The sequence below is a fragment of the Chiroxiphia lanceolata genome, chromosome 19, assembly GCF_009829145.1.
Source record: "Chiroxiphia lanceolata isolate bChiLan1 chromosome 19, bChiLan1.pri, whole genome shotgun sequence".
NCBI lineage: Eukaryota > Metazoa > Chordata > Aves > Passeriformes > Pipridae > Chiroxiphia > Chiroxiphia lanceolata.
The window spans coordinates 3,914,161-3,935,217 of NC_045655.1; the positions used below are offsets into that span (position 1 = coordinate 3,914,161).

The 21,057-nt window shown below is 43.9% G+C and overlaps 1 protein-coding gene, 2 long non-coding RNA genes and 4 other non-coding genes across 10 annotated transcripts in view; 4 read left to right on the top strand and 3 right to left on the bottom strand.

Moving 5' to 3' along the window:
• FOXK2 (forkhead box K2) overlaps positions 1-13,121 on the bottom strand; it is a 69,403-nt gene extending 56,282 nt beyond the window's left edge. The window contains exons 1-4 of one of the 4 annotated variants that reach the window (XM_032706366.1): positions 13,062-13,121; positions 11,184-11,387; positions 10,970-11,095; positions 10,550-10,675 (exon numbers count right to left, since the gene is read on the bottom strand). In XM_032706366.1, coding sequence (XP_032562257.1) covers positions 10,550-10,675; positions 10,970-11,095; positions 11,184-11,380 — 449 coding nt within the window. In that variant the 5' untranslated portion in view covers positions 11,381-11,387; positions 13,062-13,121. Of the gene's footprint in view, positions 1-10,549; positions 10,676-10,969; positions 11,096-11,179; positions 11,388-11,504; positions 11,708-13,022 lie in introns of those variants that run through there. The other 3 variants (XM_032706367.1, XM_032706368.1, XM_032706371.1) reach the window with 3 other exon arrangements.
• On the bottom strand, positions 6,686-10,006 carry LOC116796095. Its single transcript, XR_004360259.1, has 3 exons — positions 9,815-10,006; positions 9,542-9,730; positions 6,686-6,839 (listed from the first exon to the last, which is right to left on the bottom strand). It is a non-coding gene; the product is annotated as an uncharacterized LOC116796095 (long non-coding RNA).
• LOC116796096 lies at positions 13,120-13,992 on the top strand. The gene is made up of 2 exons (XR_004360260.1): positions 13,120-13,339; positions 13,821-13,992. It is a non-coding gene; the product is annotated as an uncharacterized LOC116796096 (long non-coding RNA).
• Positions 13,993-18,093: 4,101 nt separating this feature from the next.
• On the bottom strand, positions 18,094-18,200 carry LOC116796478. The gene has a single exon (XR_004360379.1). It is a non-coding gene; the product is annotated as a U6 spliceosomal RNA (small nuclear RNA).
• A 742-nt stretch (positions 18,201-18,942) lies between these two features.
• Positions 18,943-19,014, top strand: TRNAM-CAU. Its single transcript has one exon. It is a non-coding gene; the product is annotated as a tRNA-Met (tRNA).
• A 913-nt stretch (positions 19,015-19,927) lies between these two features.
• Positions 19,928-19,999, top strand: TRNAQ-CUG. Its single transcript has one exon. It is a non-coding gene; the product is annotated as a tRNA-Gln (tRNA).
• A 944-nt stretch (positions 20,000-20,943) lies between these two features.
• On the top strand, positions 20,944-21,015 carry TRNAQ-UUG. The gene has a single exon. It is a non-coding gene; the product is annotated as a tRNA-Gln (tRNA).
• The last annotated feature ends 42 nt before the right edge of the window (positions 21,016-21,057 follow it).

Below are 21,057 nucleotides of genomic sequence, written 5' to 3' on the forward strand. Positions count from 1 at the left end.
TATGTGCTGGTGCAGAGCTCTCCAGTTATGATTCTATTGCCAAGTTTGGGGGCACTCATTGTTTCATTTCTCCTCCATTTTTATCAAAAAAAAAAAAAGCAAATATAGAGAAAAACATGCTTCCCATAATTAACAGCAGTAACAATCTTCAATTATTTCCACAGATACCATTTTCCCTTCGCAGATTTTCAACTTTTTCTGAAGATCAGACATCTGTGATTCTGTCTTTGCACAAACCTAAACACGTAAATGCAGCTGAAAATCTCACTCCATTAAGTTTCTTCCTTTGCAAGAAAAGACTGAAAGGCTACTATTCCCAGTAAAAGTTACAGTAATTGCTGAGGCAGGGTTTTAGCACATAAGAGAGGAAGAAAAACATCACTCACAACTGTAACTGAATAAAACAAGATTAGGATGGGTGTAAGCAGGAAAGGAGAAGGAATCACTGGACATGCAGAAGAGGAACATTTTTGTATCTAATGATACTTTTTTCCTCTCTAATTCCCAATACAGAATTTTAAATAGAAAAATTATCCTCTTTGAGAACACCTGCTGTCATCTCACCATTAAATGCATCGACACTGCACTGCAGCTTGGAACTCACCTCTGCCATTTTACACAACAAAGACCTGATATCAACAAGTAATCAGAATTTGAAACAAGTGAACTTCATCCTCACAAACATCTTTTTTTCCCCTCCTAATACCAGTTTGTGGATTTGGTTGGGTTTTTTTTGAAAGGGATGAGACATAGTGGACAAATGAAGAAAAAAGTGCTTAAAAACAGCATTCTGGAAGCTCATAATTTTAAGTTAAACCCTTAATATCTTCTTTCTAGTGTTAAACAGGCTTTAAATTTGTCACTGAAAGCAGGTATTATTTGCCTAAGATGCCAGAATGACTTGACATTATAATTTAAGTAACTGGATCAGCTTTTTCCTCGATGCTTTTATGAATGACTACAAGGTGAGAAGGTATTTCACGACACAGATAAATATTTAGCCAACGGTTCAACCACAAGCTCGCAGTGGCAGTGTCATTTCCTGGGCTTGCCACTGGTTCCCAGGCTCCCAGCACCTCCCTGGTGCCAGCAGAAGAGGCCCATGTGACTGGGAACAAACCACATGAAGGCAGTGACAGGATTAAAGAACAATGACACCACCCTTCTGAGGGGGAATTCCGGCAGCCAGGTGAGCTCCCGCAGCCAGTTTGCCACCGGGCCTCAAAGTGCTGTGCTATCAGAGGCCGGGGTGAGGCTGGAATAAATTCCCAGGAAAAGGGGAGTGCAGCAGCTGTGTGAGCTGGAACACGAGCCCTGGCCTCCTGTTACACCCCCAGACCCCCCGGGCTCCGTTCCCTGAATAGCCGGACGGGCAGTACCGGCCAGTCCTGGAATGAAGGGCTGACAGGAACACTGAGCACATTCAGGGAGCATTTTTAGACTTTGATTAGGGATCCTCCTCTGGCTATGGCTTCTGGAAGCTATCCTAAAGAAAGAAAAAGCACCTTATTCCTATATTTCCTATATTTATAATCCAGCAGTCGGAAAATAAAGTTATTTAAATCGTTATCTTATAACCAGACTTCAAAAAAACGCTGACTTAGGACTACTTTAGGTAGAGAACAGCTACATGACCCACCAGTTATTTTGTACACATTCATAAAACACACCAGCAGCTGTTCTTAATTTATGGCAAAGTTCCCAAAGTACAACCTGGTGAGATATTTGTGCTCAAATCTTGCCCAGGCTCAAAGCTGAGAGCCCACACCAACACACAGTCAGAATGTGAAAGGCAAAACATTCACTTAAGGGAATCATTCTCTGCAACCTGGACCTTCAGCTGCCCTTCTGGAAAAGGAAAGACAAGTCATTTGGATATGTTAAATATGTTGCAAAATAAATGTTATCCACAAGTAGTTTTATCTAATTTGGGATTTAAAACAGCACAAGAAGTATCAGAGCTGCTCTGCAGAGATTCAGTTTAAGTCATCCCAGATCAAGAGCTGAATCACGAGCTAACCACTACTGTACTACACCCAAAGCCAGGCTGAGTTTATCCTCTGATGAATTTTTTAAACTCCAATAGAATCCTACTAAAATAGGATTTTATTTTTTGCCACTGAAGATAACACTTGTTGTCTTAGTGTTGCTGAGTGTTTGCATTTGAAAAATAGGTCACGTCAAGAACTGCTTTGAAACGATTGTTTAAACAAAGCTTACAAACAGAGATAAAATTCTTCTGCTGGAATGTCTTCTAATGTCTGCACCAAGGTTGATCATCCAGGAAGGAGCACAGAGGAGAGCAAAGGGATTTGTGAAGAGAACCAGGAAGAGCAAGAATGAGATTTCACAGACGTCGCAAGGATGTGGAGATAAAGGGCAGGAATACAACTGACATCAGGAAAGCAGAATAAGCCTGTTTTGAAAATCAATTACTTCTTTAGTTAGCTTTAAAATATCTAAAAAACCATTTTTCTAGGAAAGTATATGCAGTTCTTCACTTAATCTGATTGAAGCCAATAAACCAGTGTAACCAAATTAAATAGCACTGTATGTCCATACAAGATACCCTGATTTTTCAGTGTCTCTACCTCCTGAACATTCATTTACCAAACTGGTTTTGCCCCTATTAACACAAGATGATTACAAACACCACAGATAACAGCAGTCATATAAGAAAGAATGCTTAACACAGTATCTGTGCTCATCTCCCTTCAGAACATATCCTCTCTTAAAGCCCAAAAAAGGTCTTTGGGATACATCTTAAAACGTCTCCACATCACACACTGTTACCTAGAACAGACAAAACTATTCAAATCAGCAATTGCAGCTGTATAATTTACATGTCCACATGAATATATTTTAAGCATTCCCATACTGTCAGGTCATGTATCTTAAAAAACATGATTCAGGATCTTGACTAGTATAGTAACAGTCAAAAAAAAAAAAGAAAAATGGAAAACAGCAATGCAAGATGAATCCAACTTCCTGGATCCTATGTTCTACGAAACAACATTTCCAAATTCTATAAAATACTTATTTTCAGAACCCAGCTAGCCAAGGGCACAGGTAACCTGATCCAAACCTGAAGTCAGCCCTGCTTGGAGCAGGGTGGATGAGATGACCTTCAGAGATCCCTTCCAATCCATGTTAGTTCAAGATTTCATAAAATAAACTGGAGAATGAGAGTGTGTTTGTACACACAGACACTTGCCCTCTTTCTTTCCAGACACCCTGGGTAATCTATGGATACAACTACATGGAACACTGCATGGAAAGCAGGACTACAAACAGCACTGAGCAGGGCAGACTGATTTTGGCATCTTAAATACACACCAGTTTTACATTTATGCACAAGAACTATAGACGAAAGTATTGACCTTAGTGAGGTGGTGAAGATGTGAGACTTCTCACTTATCAGCTCTACCTGATCTCAGGAGTGTCCAGTTTATCTGCTGAATCCTCAGCAGGGTGAAAACACAATCCCCACTGCCAGAGCTCTGACTCCTGTACTGGTGAGGAATCTCTCTGGAATTATAAATCATATTAATTGCTTCTGCTGAGACAGGGGAAAAGAAAGGAAGCAGGCTTGTCTTGACAGAGGTAACCACTCAAACCACAGAAAACGCTCAGCTTCACCATTCCTCTGTAACCCACACTTCATTCACACATCTCAAACTGAAACTCCACTACTCCTACCTTTGGAATTCCTCCTTTGATGCATTTTCCCTCCTGCCATCCCCTGATCAGCATTTTCAGCGGTGACTCAGGAGGACACACCAAAGACGACACGTGGCCGAAACTCTCTCGGGGTGCCTCGATTCAGGAGCCCCAAACCCACGGCACTGAACGGCACAGGACAGGAAAAGGAGTCCTTCTCACAGAAGGAGTAACAAGCACCATCCCACTGATGGGAGTATTGCATACTAGGAAATCAGATAAGTGATCATGCCTTATAAAAAGTTACATTTCCAATTTATTCCTATTTTACCACGAGATAAAAGCCCAGATGATCTACTAAGCCTGAGGAATTCAGAACCACATTTTTTCAAGTAACCTGTTCCAGCCTCTCACCTCAGTTCTGCTCCCCTCTCCAGAGGTGTCTGTGATGATCTACAGAACTCCTTATTTCACCAAGAAAACTGCAAGAGCTAGTTTAAATAATTTTTTTCCTCATGTTTTGTTGGTATTTTTACTACAAAAGTAAATCACGATATAGGCCAGACAGCCTTTCTCCAACAAGACACAGTAAGTTCTCGAGTGATACTAAGTTACTTGAGCTGAGAGCACAATTGTAATTATTGTGATTTTAGAAAATAATTTACTGTAAAGGCAAAATATCGGAAGACTAAGTTAGTACTATGAAAACTGGTGTTATTGTAACTTCTGTTACAATGTACAGTTATGTACATTGTTATGTACATTATGTAATGTAATGTTAACTTCAGTTACAACTTCAGGTAATGGTCTGAAATTTAAGTTCAGCACAGGACCTGTCCTTATTTGGAAGTTTCCCAGTTTCCATACTTAAAATACTCACATTTCAAAAGGTTTGATAGATGCAGTTCCAAGGCAACCAACTGGCACAGTAAATCCACTTAAACACAAAACAAAACTAAAATTCAGTGTTTTTCCAGCCACTGCTTGCCTTTCACTATAAACCTATATAGAATTTCTTCTTGTTTTCATATTTTATTTTTCTGCCCTAAGTACTCAGTATTGCCAAGAACAAACTTACTGTGTTGCTCAGAGTAATTCTCCTACCTGTACATTTTTAATTTATCATTGGAACAAGAGCATAAATAATTCCTTTAGATTTAGTTCTGCCATTTGAACATAGTCAAGTTCCACAATTCCCACAGACCCAGAGGTGCAGAAAACCTCACTCTGACAAAAGCAGAGCCGTTGTTCTTGTCTTATTCTTGGCAGAATCAGAACCATTTCCATTCACCATTCTGCAAACTTCACTGGAAAATCCAAAGGATAATATTCTGCTCTACAGAAGTCGGGTATTCTAAAGCACATGTTGATATAGCAACCCAAATATATCATCCATCACATTATAACATTACAAAAGGAAGTTTTAAAGAGTCTACTATCTCTTGATTGTTCTTCAGCATGAAGTGCCAGTCCAATGGGAGATCTGGAGGAAGCATTAGTAAGGGCTGAATTCTACTATATTCATGTCCTATGAACCAGAATAATCATTCTACCAGTAATTTATGTAGCGAGTGCCCCTCAACACATCACACACTTGCAGTATTAATCTACCTCCACAACAGTAAGTTGTTCAATAATATACACATTTGCAGTGTGCATTTAAAGAGGCACAAAGAGGAGGCTGAACAGGCCAAGAATCTGGTGCCCACGTGCCCCAGAAGGGCAGAGCTCCTCCCTGCAGCTGCAGATTCTTGTGATCTTGAGGAAAACATCACTGAAGGCTGAGTCCTTTTCCCTTCTCACAACCAAAAATCTGAGAGCACTGAAAGACACAAGTGTCACTTTTCCTGTGAGCCAGAGTTACTTACATGAATGAATGTTTGGTAGTCAAGGAAAAATTGCTAAGGCACAGAGCAAAGGGAGGACACAAACACAAAGGAAGTGGCATTTTTGTTCTGAGAAAGCTTCAAAAAAATCACCTTCTCAACTTTTTTTTTTTTTTAAAAGAGCTCTCTGTGCAACATTTGGCAAAAGATCTGTTGTTCATAAGACAACACCGAATGTGGGTATTTCAAAAGCACCGAGATAATATTTCAGAGCAACTGTTTCTTACAGCCAGTGAAGTAGCTCATTTAAAAAAACTGAGTGTGGAGTGTAATGACCTAATTAGGGGAATTTCTCCCCAGAGAGAGGCTGTTCTAGTGTAAGATGATGGGAAAACCCAGCTGGTTTGAATACTGTAAGATCAAGACCTGAATGCTTTTGCAAGTGTGTGGTTGAAGAAAAAAAACCATTATAATCAGAAGGCTGGAAGTTTCTGTCCTTGTGACAAACACACACTGAATAGAGTCGTACTAACCTCAGGTTCTCAGTTAGAAACCTTCCAGGATTACTCATACCTGGTAAGCACAAAACAAATTCAGAACTGCCAACACTATTCTGTTGAACTTCAGTTACAGAAAGTACTCCACACTTATTTCAGCTCTGTTAGAGAAGAAAATAATTAAGAGGTGTCATATATCAGCTAATATATCAGCTTTCATGGTATCAAAAGCAAAAACTAAAGCAAGAGATCAAATTATTCAGTAACAAAATATATTTAGATAAAATTACTCCGTAGCTGATCTCAATTACTCCCTTTTTTGAAGGCACCAACACAACACACTCCATAGTCCAGTATTTTTACTTAAGGGTATAATTAATAAACTGCACAAACACCTTCCAAGACATGGAACACGTTAAATTTGTTCCCTAAGAAAAAGCATTCCAAGAAACACTTTCAGATGGAAGCACTTGATGCTGCAACTGCCACTAGAACACTGTTTCTATCTTAAATCTTTTCAGTTTTAAATAAAATGTGAAGAACTTAGTCATTAATACAACCTACAGAAAGTTCCTGAATTCTGGCTAAGTTTGAGCAAGACCATGAGCATTTGGGCTTGTCCTTCCTTGTTGCCCCTCAGACTCTCACAGGGAAATAATCCACTCCACGGACTTTATTAACATTAACATAACACGGGAAAACTTCAGGGAATTAAGTTTAATGTGCTGTTCAACACATAACATGGAGTTTCATACAACTTACAGTTCACAATACCCTCACAGCAAAAATCAAAACAGACCAAAAAACTGCCCCAGTATTGTTATGCAAGAGCTCGATTTTCTTCTTGCTGCTCACCCTGAAAAGTAACACAATGAGAACCAGTTACAATCTGACATTCAAATACCTAAATATGAAATATGTTCACACTGTTTCTCTAAGTCTGTCTAGGCAGGTGTACTCCCCTAATATGATCTTCTAACTGGGAAATAACAGAAAATACAACAATACTTCCATTTGTGCTTTTGGATGTACAATACATATAAACAGCCCATCATCTTACATTTTTATGATGCAGAAACAGAAATACAGATCAACACTTAGCATGACAATAAAGTAAATTATTTAATTGGCTTAGACTAACCACTCAATTCACTGTAAAGTAGAGCCATGTTCCACATTCACTTCTGAGTCACATTAGAGAAATAACCACAGACTGTGGTTTGCCAGGGGCGGGAGGTGCTTGGGTTTGGGTTTTTTAATCTTTTCCTTTTTCTTTTTTAAATTAAAACCCAACTACGAACACTAAAGACCAACACCAGTACGTGCAGAATCTTTTAGTTCAGTTAAAAATTGCTACTAGTCAAAACAATGCATCAGAAAATCAATTTATTGGGAGAGCACAGGAAGTTGTCCTGCTAAGCAGGTTATTTTTTATTTTTTATCAGGTTCCCCCCCCTATTTCTTTGAAATGAAATCTAAGTTTTCCTTTCCCACTTGCTAAGAAACTCCTCAGCTGTTCATGCCATTGTCAAGGCATGGTAAGTCTCCAGCACCAACAGCTTGCTGCACTTTCCCTCAAGATGGTTTATTTGCTTTCCAAGGGAATTACACTTCAGGAGAGCCAGAGACTGAAGCTGAAGCCTCCCTTTAAAGCTGTGGCTTCCCAACTCAACATTTACTACTGACTGACACCCACTCATCCTACAAGTTTCAATCTTCCTCATCAAACTGCTGTGACAGTTCTGAGTGATTATTTTGTATTTCTATTCTGCTTCATTTTTTACTGAATCAAGGCCAAAAAAAGATACAGTCCATAAGCAAATCTCAGGCAAGTCAGTTCATAGAATCACAGAATGGTTTGGGTTGGAAGAGACCTTAAAGATCATCTCATTTCAACCCCCTGTTATGGGCAGTTCTATCGTGAAAATCTGTCTTGTTAACACAGATACAAGTAAAGGAATTTTTGAATCCCTATCATTCAAATACTCCAACAGTAAAGGAATCTCAAATCCTCCAAAGCTTCTTCTTCTTCAAAAAAAACCACCCTGTTCAACTACTTTGACTCATCACTCTTCAATATTAGAGCAAGTAAGACACATTAAACAATAAAAAAATTGTTTAATACCTGCTTTGACAGTTTTATACATTACAGAAAAAGAATTTTAAACTAGCTTGGTTAATAATCCAAATGTTAAAGTTGAAAGTTGAAAGTTAGTAACAGAAGAAGCCTTAGAGAATAACTGAATGTCTTCAGGAACCTTACTGGACTTGGGTCAGTAACCCTTCCTTTGGCTTTGCTCTGCTAATGCACCTTTAAAGCAGATTTCTGTACTTTCTTTACTTCCTCTTATTTCAACATCTCTACTCTTCACAACAGCCAGAACTCAGAAAGTTGTACCCTTTCACCTGGCAAGAGTCCTCAAGTCACTGCTATTGACTCCCTCACTGTTTCTCCACCAACTACACTCTCCACAACAACAGCCACTGCTGAGAGCCAATGTTGTTGGGCAAGACTCCAAAACCACGAGAGAAACCAAACATTAAACCACTGATAAAGCTGAGTTCAAGTGTTCTTGCTCCATTGCCTTTGATGTGTCCAGCTCCTTAACAGTGTTTAGCCAGCCTAAAACCAGATTTGATGGCAAGAAGAATACGACAGCTGCTTTATGACTATTAACTCAGAATGTGCTAATGAAGCACCTACAACAAGACCTTGTGCTTTTCCTGGCCCTTGTAGGCAGCACAGACTGAAACACCACCTTTGGCAAAGCCCAAAAGAGTAACAGCAACAGGAAAATATGACACCCAAGTGCCTGGAGAGCAGGAAATACCTGCCTTCAGTGCCTCCCTTCAATAGGAAGTGCAGCACCACACCTTTAAAAACGAGAAGAAAATAAAGATAGACATTAACATAACCACTGTTCCTTTCTGAAGAAAACTCCTCACTATTTTCTACAGCAATTAAGAATTTTGCCCAGATTTCTAAAATACTGAGTTAGCAACTGAGTTTGGCCTTACTTTTAAGACCCAAGCTCAGCTACCAAAATGACTTTGAGCAAATCACTTGACCCTGTGGGGACATCCCACAGCCAGTGAGAGCCTCAGTGACACCCTCACCCTTCCTCACTGCTCTACTGGGAACGAAAACCAAACCCAACCAAACACCAGTGATGTGATGTTCAGACACTGAAACATCTGAAACCATTTTCCTCATGGTGAGGTCATACAACTACTCCTGGAAGGTAAACATTCCCTGGAATTACACAGTGTGTCCCAGGATGTTTGCTCTTATCTTTGAATCTCCTCATCCTTAGACAGCTGTTGTTCTTTAGCTTTACAGAATTACCACTGCACATGTGTCTAATCATTTCTCCAGCATTTCATGTACTCAGTCTGATGTAGCATCTTCACAAAGACATGAGACTGTTCCAAAGCCTCATTACCTTACCTTTTAGGGTAACTAAAAGTTTTTCTCATACCAAACGACCTTTCACAATATTTCTCACATCTCAGAAGGCTAAAATAAGCAATCAATTAAACACAAACCCTCTGTCTCACCTGTATCAAATCAGTCCCAGGAATTCAATTATTGCTGCACTCCAAACTAAAATTACATTGCCAGTGAAAAAATGCTGTTTTGAAGAATGTACTTGAATTTGTCAGCTTCATCAGCACTGGTATTTGTTTTCTCCTGCCCTAGCTTCCAAGAATTCTTCTGTGCTTTCAGAACCTCAGGTTGTTCACCTACTAAAATGAAAAGTAAGAAGAATTAGCAAAGTCACAGGCAAGACCACAATGGAAGGTGACAGACAAACATGGTACTTGACATACTTCACCATCTTAGCCAGGGGTTTGGACACACCATGCAATGCCAGTGCAGTGTCCTACGGCCTCTGTGTCCCCCTGCACACATCAGAAAATACAGTTTTATAGAGGTCAGACAACTAAGACATGGATGAAATTACAAATTATTCAGTAACACTGTTGTGGATAATCAAAACCTAAACAAAGAGTAATGGACAAGCATACCTATTGGAGGCTCCTCTGATCTCAATGGGAATGCCTCAGTTACTGGAGACTCTGCAGTAACACAGACCAGCAGCCGATGGTGGGGTGGCCTCGCTGAGCACAGCACTATTTTTAGATAGTTTAACACATCACTTAGTGTGGAACATCACTCAGTCAACAGTGAAACATTTTTCTTCTGAGAAAGGTTAAAGCACATGCAGCTGCACTTGCCTGGACATTGTACTCCTGTAAATATCCAACTCTGAGGAGGATACATGTAAAGCACTGGCTCTTTCCTTGTTCACTCATGACCTTGTATATGATTAGGGAAGGCAGTCACTGAACAAATATTTTTGCTGTGTGTACTCTTACAACTTTTCCAAAATCCCTCAGATTTTTGCCTCAGAAGAACTGGACCATCTATTATGCACCGAGATGTTTTTAGATAATGAATCAGAGCATGAATGACATGAACTTCTAATAAACAAAATTAAACGTGATAATAAAATCAAAATACTTTCGAATGCAAAACATGCAAAGGACCAGAGTGTCACTAACGTGTCATCTGCCCGTGCCAACACACAGTCCTGGGGTGTCTCTTGCTCCTCCTTCACAGTCACAACTCTCACATCTCCCAGCCCAGAACAAGCAGATTCTTTAGGCAGCTGCTCATCATTGTCATACCTGCAAATACAACCCAGATGGTTGACTGAAACACTTCTTTGGCAAAAAAGAAGTTTCCATCTCCGTTTCATCTACACCACTGTCATGTGCTCAACAATACAAACAACAAAACAGACAGAAGCTCTTTGGCAAAAGATACTCAAAATCTTCAATTTTAACTAAATTATATTACACTTTCCTTTTAGAGATATAACTTTCACCTTATTATTTTTAAATATCAGCTGCAGTCTTTCAAGTAGTACCAAGAAAAACATTTCATCCACCCTTCCCACGTAAAGAGAGGACAGTACTCACGTTCCATCTGCTGCTATTAAAGATGTGCTGCCTGACAAAGCTCTTTCCTCCTTCACAGTGATCCTTCTGACACCCTCAGGGAGGGGACAGAGTGGGGCTTTTGATAATAGGTCGTAGCTGTCATACCTAGAAAGGAAATACACAGTCAGTATCAACACCCAGCACTATTTACTCAGTATTAGTAAACAGAGGAGTGTTGTGGCAATATACCCACAAATCCAATAAAAACCCTGCAACTTCTGCATCGTTCCTGAAATCCAGCTTCTCCTTAAGTGTCAGCCATCGCTCAATGTGATTTCCCACATAAATCCTCGTTTTGCCCCTTCTTCTATCAAGGCTTTGCTTTCTCTTTTTCTTTTCCAGGAAGGACAACACCGGGGGCCTTCCACACCTCTTTGCTGGCAGGGACATGGTGAGCCTGGAAATAAAGGAGGGGCTTTAGTGAAGGGCAGCTCAGAGCAATGGGTGGTACCTCAGCGTTCCGAGCCACCACAGTGGTGATGCCCACGTGCCTTTGGCTCCTTGGATGTCAAACACCTGAGGGGGGCAGAAAACCCCTTCACACACCTGCCCCTGAGGGGAGGGAAAGGCCCCTGACAACAACACCTCTGATGAGGGGGAGAAGAGCCCTTCACACAGCAACCCCTGAGGGTGGGGAAAAGCCCCTCGCACAACCACCCCTCAGAAGGGAAAAGGTCCCTCACACAGCCGCCCCTGAGGGTGAAAAAGATCCCTCACACAACTGCCCCTGAGGGTGTGGAAAAGCCCCTCACACAGCTGCCCCTGAGGAGGAAAAAGGTCCCTCGCACAGCTGCCCCTGAGGAGGAAAAAGGTCCCTCGCACAGCTGCCCCTGAGGGGGGAACGAGCCCCTCACACAGCTGCCCCCAAGGAGGAAAAAGGTCCCTCAAACAGCCACCCCTGAGGGGAGAAAAGCCCCTCAAACAGCCACCCCTGAGGGGAGAAAAGCCCCTCAAACAGCCACCCCTGAGGGGAGAAAAGCCCCTCAAACAGCCACCCCTGAGGGGAGAAAAGCCCCTCAAACAGCCGCCCCTGAGGGGAGAAAAGCCCCTCAAACAGCCGCCCCTGAGGGGAGAAAAGCCCCTCAAGCAGCCGCCCCTGAGGGGAGAAAAGCCCCTCAAGCAGCCGCCCCTGAGGGGAGAAAAGCCCCTCAAGCAGCCGCCCCTGAGGGGAGAAAAGCCCCTCAAGCAGCCGCCCCTGAGGGGAGAAAAGCCCCTCAAGCAGCCGCCCCTGAGGGGAGAAAAGCCCCTCAAGCAGCCGCCCCTGAGGGGAGAAAAGCCCCTCAAGCAGCCGCCCCTGAGGGGAGAAAAGCCCCTCACACAGCTGCCCCTGAGGAGGAAAAAGATCCCTCACACAGCTGCCCCTGAGGGGGGAACGAGCCCCTCACACAGCTGCCCCCAAGGAGGAAAAAGGTCCCTCACACAGCCGCCTCTGAGGGGAGAAAAGCCCCTCACACAGTCGCCCCTGAGGGTGTGGAAAAGCCCCTCACATAGTCGCCCCTGAGGGTGTGGAAAAGCCCCTCACACAGTCGCCCCTGAGGGGGTGGAAAAGCCCCTCACATAGTCGCCCCTGAGGGGGTGGAAAAGCCCCTCACATAGTCGCCCCTGAGGGTGTAGAAAAGCCCCTCACATAGTCGCCCCTGAGGGTGTGGAAAAGCCCCTCACACAGCTGCCCCGGAGGAGGAAAAAGGTCCCTCACACAGCCGCCCCTGAGGTGGGGACGAAACCCTAACGCCGCCGCGCCAGGGAGGGGGAGAAGAGCTCCTCACACAGTCACTCCTAAAGGGGGAAAGCCACTCACACAGCCGCCCCTGAGGGTGTGGAAAAGCCCCTCACGCAGCTGCCCCTGAGGAGGAAAAAGGTCCCTCACACAGAGCCCCTCACGCCGCCCAAGGGAGAACAGTCCCGCCTCACATCTCCCCCGAGAGGGGACAAGTCCTTCCCCGGCGCCGTCCCCCGAGCCCTCAGCCCCTCCCGCTCCCGCCGTCCCCCGAGCCCTCAGCCCATCCCGCTCCCACTCCCGCCGCCCCCTCACGCGCTCCCCCCAGAGTCGGTCCCTCACTCCGTCCCTCACCCGCCGCGGTGCCGACCGAGGTAAACACGGGGCACGTGACCACGGGGGCCACGTGACCACCGGGGCGACACGTGACCGGCGGCGGCGCGCGCTGATGGCGCGAAAATCACGTGAGGGCGGGGCGGGTCCGACCCTCCGGGTTTAAGGAAAACGGTTTAAAAGGGGTTTTTTTTAATGTCAAGACAGGGCCGTAACTACGGTCACGTCTGCTGAGGGAGCGGTCAGCGGTGCGCAGGTAAAAACTACTCTCTACAAATCGCTGGAGCTCAGAGGAAGAGGTAACGCAATGTGTATTTTTTGAATATTCATTTAATATTGTGTTATACACAATAATAATAAAAAAATAAAATTGAAGTTTCCCCACGCAACAATTCGCAGCAGGAGTTCCCAAAATACTGTGTTATCTTACCTTCTTAAAGGCCAAGTCAGAGACAAAATTGGAATCGTCCCCTGAGGAGCAAAAAGATGTTTGAAGTGTGAGTTACCTGTTAAAATACTAAATCGGTGACACAAAGAGAAAGGAAATGCAGCGTGAATTTGGACTCCCTGCTGGCACAGTGTGTTATAACAGTGACATGCACACAGGCTGCATTGCACCAGCTGACACATATTGCATTTTTAAATAAATAAATAAAAATGCAGACCAATAGCTGGCAATATTTATGGATAATTTTATATAAACAAGAGAGGGAAAGTCGTATGTACCAATTTATTTATTTTTTTTTTTAATTTCTACTGTTGGTTTTGGTAGAATCACAGTAACAAGTTGGCTCAAGAACTGGGACGTGACTGAAGGCTGATAGAAACATTTATTTCAATCTGCTGAATGGGCTGAATAACCAAAACACTTCTGGGTTTTTGTTTGTTGTCCAACATTTACATAACTTGAAAATAAAGAAGTGAAGAAGAAAAAAGCCATCACGTCCTGAAATCTATTTCAGTCTTTTTTTCATTTACAGCTACAGCACCTGAGGAGATTTTCATGGCACATTTTACTGTGTGAGTTAATAGAGAAGTTAGTTTTAAAGGATTATTGTGGCATAATTACAAGTTCTCTCAAAATAGCTCAAATTCTCAGTGATGTATGTATATTAAGATAATACCTTGCACTTCACTCTTTCATTTAAATATAATTCCTTTTCATTTACCATTATTTCTGTAAAATAGTTACTGGCACTGTTTCCAAATAAACAGGACTGTTTAGAGGCTTTTCATACTTATGTCTTCTGATTGCCTTCACAAATATAGTTATTGTCTGTATAAATAGATTCAGATTCCAAATAACAGAACTGTGAGAACCACCAAAAGCTGTTGTGTGCTTTAAGTTCCTGCTTGTCTTGAAATCACAAAGCTGCTGGGAGAAGCAAGAGGGTACAGACAACATTTATTTCTACCAAGTAATTTGGAAACAAAAGCATTTATGCAGCAACTCACCTCTTATGCCAATGAAGTTAAGCAATCTGCTATTTTTCTGCCTGCTAGTAAAATTAAAAACAGGATTTAAAAACAAATCCGTGGCTGTGTTCTCAAAAATGAATTAATACATAATAAAAATAATCAAATCCTTTAAGTTAATATATATTTGCCATATTTGTGGAGGTTTTTGTATTCTTCTCATTAAGATTTGCCAGCCAGTGTTAATTTCTGCTGCTTCAGCTGATCCTGGCTGTGTGACACACCAATATTTATATGAAATATTGTCCCACCAATGTTACATTAACGTTGGTTTTACCACTTGCCTGCCCCCTGTCAGCAAGGTCTTTGCCCCTGATGGGTGTTACTCAGGTCCTTTAAAGAACAGCATTCCTGGTGCAAGGAATTGTGTGGTAGAGGTCAGCTGCTGCTCAGGAATGGAATTCCAGAGCCAAGAGCCCGAGCTCAGCAAAGGTTGAGGTTTGTTTTCCACAGCAAGGCAGGGAAATGGAACTGAGGGCACCAGGTGCAGAAGCTGCCTCCTCCCAGTCCCAACTGCAGCCACACAGGGAGGAATTCCAGAGGTTTATATAGTTCATATATGTTTCTGTATATTCATAGAGGTTTAAATAGCAGTCTTGCTGCTGCATTACTTCAACTCACTCTGTCCTCTTCCATCAGCTGAAAATCCTGGCTGTGCTACCACCTTTCTGCTGATGAATATTTTACTGTTGCTCCATTAGTTTCCAGAGCAAACATCTCATCTTTGAGCTCCCAAATTTAGCTACCAGCTCTAAGCATGGCAGTAATGTACCTTACAAACTCCAGAAGCTTTCTGCCTCCTGAAGCATAATTTTCAATACAAAATGCCCTGTGTTGCTGCAAGAGCCATCAGTGAACCCAGAACCAGAAATGTGTTTAAATACCCCATTTGTCTCCTGTTTTGTAAGTATTTGTGAGATGAGATTGAGAAACTGCTCCCTGGAAATGCCAATGCAAATTCCTTCATACAGTAATTAATTTATCTGTGCAATAGAATAAAACCCAGAGACCAAGCTGATCCAGCCAAGTAGCCTGTTCCCAGAATGCATGGGAAGCTCAGTCCTTTAACTGGGATGTTCTCCCAGGTTCCAATTATCTGTTATTTAAAGACTTTGAAGACAAGAGGGTGAATCCAAACCATTACATTAAGCAGGAGTGGGAAGACTTGCACTCCATGAACTGAACCCCTTTCAGTCACCTCTTAATATTTTGGGCTTCGTGATGTCCTCCTGCAGGGAGTCTTCCCTTTGCTCTTTCAGCCATTTGTTACAAAAATGTTATTTCTAGACAAAAAGGGGTTTATGACACTGGCACAAAGTCACATATTTCCATGTTCCAGTGGAATACTAACACCCCATTAAAAAACACAGCACAGCAGTGACATTAATAAATCCCCCCAAAGACCAACTCTCATCTTTAATAGCTTTAATCAGTCTCTTTCTGACCTGAAACAGAATCAGTGGCAACTGTTTAATAATAGAAATGAGAATAAAGCTGCAAACCACAAGGTTTATCACAGCAGAATTCATTCCAGCAAGAGTCTTTGCTCGTGTTAAAGTTCTTAATGAACTTACAGAACACACCAATTTGTTAAGGACAGATTATAAAAGGTAAATTGTCACTCAGCTTTCAAACAGCTCATTTCCAAAGCGACCTCACAGTCATTTGGGTCTTCGTGATGCAGCACAGGAACTGTTTTATTCCAAGAGATTTTAAGAAAAATGAAGTTTAGCAAGACCTGCATTCTCATTCCACCTTGATCCATATAAACAAAGTAATACCAAAGTAGAATTCCTTACATTTATTGATCACTGCTGGGGATGATTTATCACGTTTAAATTCTTTCACATCAGCTTCACAGCTTGAGTCTTTCATCAGAGTTATCATCATATCTGCAAAGAATTAATAATTTTTATATTAAAAAGCAACTCAGTTATGCTGTGTGGTACCTAACATAAAATAAAGCTTTCAATGCAGAAAATATACAGTAAAAAAAAAAAAAAAGTTGAACAGTCAAACAAACCAATAAGCAAATACATTTTTACTAGAGAAAAATGGCATCTCTGACAATATATTTGTTTCGTGTTTCCTATTTTTACTTTCTCCCCCTCACCATCTGCCTCTGTTCTGCTTTCCCTTTCGAAAAGCATCCACCTCGTTTTTAGCTTTGCTCACCCCATCACAGGATTCAGGCTGAATAGAAACAAAATTCCCAATGCCAAAGCCACAAAAGGCACTGCCTCTTCATAAAAGGCCTTCTAAAAATAACTCTCCTTTTTCTTACAATAGCTGCAGGTTCTTTAAGAGACAGGATCCGTATCGATTCAGTGCTCTCCTACACACACCCTCTAGACAAAGGAACTCCAGTTGTTTGGCCCCTGGTGTCTCTGGGCTGTACCTGTACCTTCAGTGCTGCTGGTTTTGCCAGACCTTCCCCTGTTCTTTTGGTAGCCAGCACTGAATCCCACAGAGCAGGATCCCACAGTGTGGAGAAAGAAGGTGAATTACAGGACCTGCAGGAATTCCAGCTGTTTCTGTATCTGAGCAGAGATTACGTGGTTGAACTGCACTGAACTCCTGGTGAAGGATTCAAGCCAGCGAGGTGGTTGGCTTTGCTTAAGACAACCTGCATGAAAATAAAAGCATTTTGGGGAGACAAGAAGGAAATAGTGAGAAATAGAGGATGCCCTTCATTGACATGTGTGTCATGCAGCGCTCAGGAGAGCTCTGCAGTGCCAGAACCTGCACTGGGCTGTGTCCAGAGAAGGCAAGGGATAATAAGGAGAAGATAAAATACAGAAAGGTACTTACCAGTGGCATCCCTGAGGCAAATCCCTGGAGGGCCATAAAGCTCGTGGCAGTTTCTCATTTATGAGTCAATTCTCTGTAGCAACCATGTGAATTTGGTAAGTGAACCTTAGTGAATTCGGTGTTGCAGTCAGTGCATGGGCTGAGGAAAACCTCTGGACCCAGCCTGGGTACAGCCCTGAGGCTCTGGGTCAGCCTGGGGAGAACATGCCCTGTGCAGTGCCGGGAGGAGCTGAGCCAGGTCTGACACCCTCCCAGCTCCCACTGCTCATCCTTGTGCCTGCAGAGCCATGGGGACCTTGGCATGGGAGCAGTGTGGAAGCAGTGAGGGACCCACTGTGTGCTGTGTCTGTGGGATCCTGGGAGCTGTTCGGGTGCCCGAGGGCGTTGTCAGGGAATGAGAGAGTCAGTTAGGTTGGAAAAGACCTCTGAGATCATCAAGTCCAACCCAACCACGTCAACTAGATCATGGCACTAAGTGCCATGTCCAGTCATTTCCTTAAACACTTCCTGGAATGGTGAGTCCACCACCTCCCTGGCAGCCCATTCCAATGTTTAATCACCCTTTCCGTGAATAAATTCTTCCTGATGTTCAACCTAAACCTCCCCTGGTATCACTTAAGTCTGTGTCCTCTTATCCTATTGCTGGTTGCCTGGGAGAGGTGACCGACCCCCGCCTGGCTCCAACCTCCTTTCAGGGAGTTGTCGAGACGGATAAGGCCTCCCCTGGGGTTATTCCAGAGTCGGAAGGCTGGGTGAGGGGTGAAAAAAAAATATGGAACGCTTCACGAATTTGCGTGTCATCCTTGCGCAGGGGCCATGCTAATCTTCTCTGTATCGTTCCAATTTTAGTATATGTGCTGCCGAAGCGAGCACGATTCCTCCCCTGGCCCCGCCGTTATTTGTACCGCGGGAATCCGCACTCCGCAAGGTCAGGGTGACCGCGGGTGGGTGGGACGAGCCGCTGGTACCGCTGGAGGAACTCTAACACGGCCCCCCGACCATCCCTCAGGTCAGGAGGGCGGAAGGAGGTGGGAATTGGGAAAACTGAGCCTAAATCCAGCGCCCCAATTTATGCAAATAAATCCCCCGTATGCAAATAAGCGCAAAGCCCTCTGGGGCGGGGCGGCACCGGGGGCTCCTCACGCGTCTTCCCTCCTTCATAACCTGCGGCGGAGCTCGGGGCGGCGGTGGGCTCTGTGCAGAGGGTAATGGTACAGTTTTCCGTGGTGATATATCGGTAACTTGTGGTTAAATTAGTTCATATCGATCACCTGCGGCGATACGCTGGTAGTTGAAGCCATTTGTTGCTATTTCACAGGCTGGGAACGGACCTCGGGGGGATCGCCTCCAGTCCAGGCAGGTGACCCAGGAGCGCATCCACAGAGGAGACTCCACGACCTCCCTGGGCTCCTGTTCCAGGGCTCTGCCACCCTCAGCGTAAAGAAGCTCTTCCTCACGTTGTAGTTTAGTTTATGGCCATTGCTCCTGGTGTATTTCAAACGTTTCCGCAGCACGTGGGAGCTGGAGCGAGGATCCCGAGGCTGTGGGAGCGGGGAGGAAGCGCCTGTGACGCAGGACTTTTTAAGTCCGGGCGGGAGAAGGGTTCACCAGAAGCAGCAGAGTGGCGCAGCGGAAGCGTGCTGGGCCCATAACCCAGAGGTCGATGGATCGAAACCATCCTCTGCTAGCTATAATTTTTTTTTTTTTTTGTCCCTCCCCCGGAGTCCTGTCGGCTCCGTCCTCGCTGCTGGTTATTTATGGCTGTGGGGAACGGTGGTGTAGGGAGTAGTTATTTTTCCTAAACCATCTCGACCACATGCCGCGGAGCGGGTGCTTACAGCCTTTCTTCTAGCGTGATTTGATGGTTTCATGGAGTCACAGGATGGTTTGGGTTGGAAAGGACCTTTAAGTCCATCCAGTCCCTGCCAGAGGCAGGAACAGATCAGGTTGCTCAGAGTCCCGTCCAACCTGGCCTTGAATGTCTGCAGGGATTGGGCATCCACCACCTCTCCGGGCACCCTGTGCCAGTGTCTCACGACCCTCAGACTAAAATGTTTCTTCCTTATCTTTCTTATAAGATAAATATATAAGGCCACTCAGAGCCTTTTCTTTTCCAGGCTGAGCAACCCCAGCTCTCTCAGCCTTTCCTTATAGGAGAAGTGCTCCAGCCCCTGGAACATCTTCATGGCTTTGTGTGGACCTGCTCCACCAGGCCTGTAACTAGCCATAAAAGCATATATTTGTCGTTTTTCCATGTCTTGTGTGTTTAAATGAACGTTCTGTTACCCACACAGCGGTCAGTCGGTACCAAGAGAGGAAACAATCTGGCAAACTCAAAAAAACCGTTGTGACAATGGTCCCTGCTCCTCCTTCTGAAACCCAGCCAGCAGATTTCTGCACAAAATGCAGGAAAGCAAAATGAGAGCACAAATGTGAAGTGAAAGCCAGCGCACGTGGTGTTGAAAAAAATCTGCGTTCAGGCTTTGAGTGACATGAGCTGAGGAAAACCAGATAAACCAAATTGAGGCATAAAAGGGCAATTTTGGTTTTTTCCCCCCGGATTTCCCTCACAAGGCGCGGCTCAGGGGCTCAGGCTGTGTGGTTCCATGGTGTAATGGTTAGCACTCTGGACTCTGAATCCAGCGATCCGAGTTCAAATCTCGGTGGAACCTGAAAGTTTTTTGCCGTGGGCAAATTTCCCTGCTGGAAAATCGTGGAAAAGTTGTTTCAGGTGTTTTTCATGGACTGTTGAAATGCCGTGAACTGCTGACATCATATCCCGTGCTACCTGGAGAGCGTATGGAAAGTAAAAGAGGGAGAGAAGACAAACAGAATTTTCCTGATTATATTTTTTTCCATATCTATTTCTTATTGCAGCCAGGTTGGTATATTCTGACAGGAATTATCTGAAGAATCTCAGAGATGTCACAGCTCACTGGAACATCAGTGGTTCTTTTGTTTCTGCAGTGGGAACACGATTCTAAATTCTGCATTAGCAAAGCTGGAGGCACCGCTGAGCTCCGGGGCAGGTACAAGGATTCCCTGTGTCTCTAAAAACAGGTGTTCTCCCACTGTCCATGTTTGCTTCCTGCCATCATGATACTATGGGGTGACCTTATTGTGGCCTTCCAGTACCTAAAGAAAGTGGGGAGGAGTCTTGGACAAGGGAATGGAATGACAGGACAAGGGGTGATGTTTTAAACTAAAAGAGGGTTGATTCAGACTACAGATAAGGAAGACATTTTTTACTATGAGGGTGGGGAGGCCCTGGCACAGGTTGCCCAGAGAAGCTGTGGCTGCCCCTGGATTCCTGGAAGTGCTCCAAGGCCAGGTTGGAAGGGGCTGGGAGCAACCTGGGCTAGTGGAAGGTGTCCCTGCCCATGGCAGGGGGTGGCACTGGATGAGCTTTAAGGTCCCTCCCAAACCAAAACAATCTGTGATTCTGTGAACACAATGAATCCTGCAGAAACGCAGGATAAATATGGATATGTAGATCGTGTTAAATTCCTGCCAGTCACTGCAGGTCCAAGGACAGGAGGAACAGTGTGGTTTTCCCACTGGGATTTGTTGGCTGTGGATTTATTGCCCAGGCTCGCGGGGCTGAGAGGCACCACCCGGTTCTATGGTGTAATGGTCAGCACTCTGGACTTTGAATCCAGCGATCCGAGTTCAAATCTCGGTAGAACCTGTCGGGATTATCCCGATTTTTCCCCGTTCCATGGGGTCACAC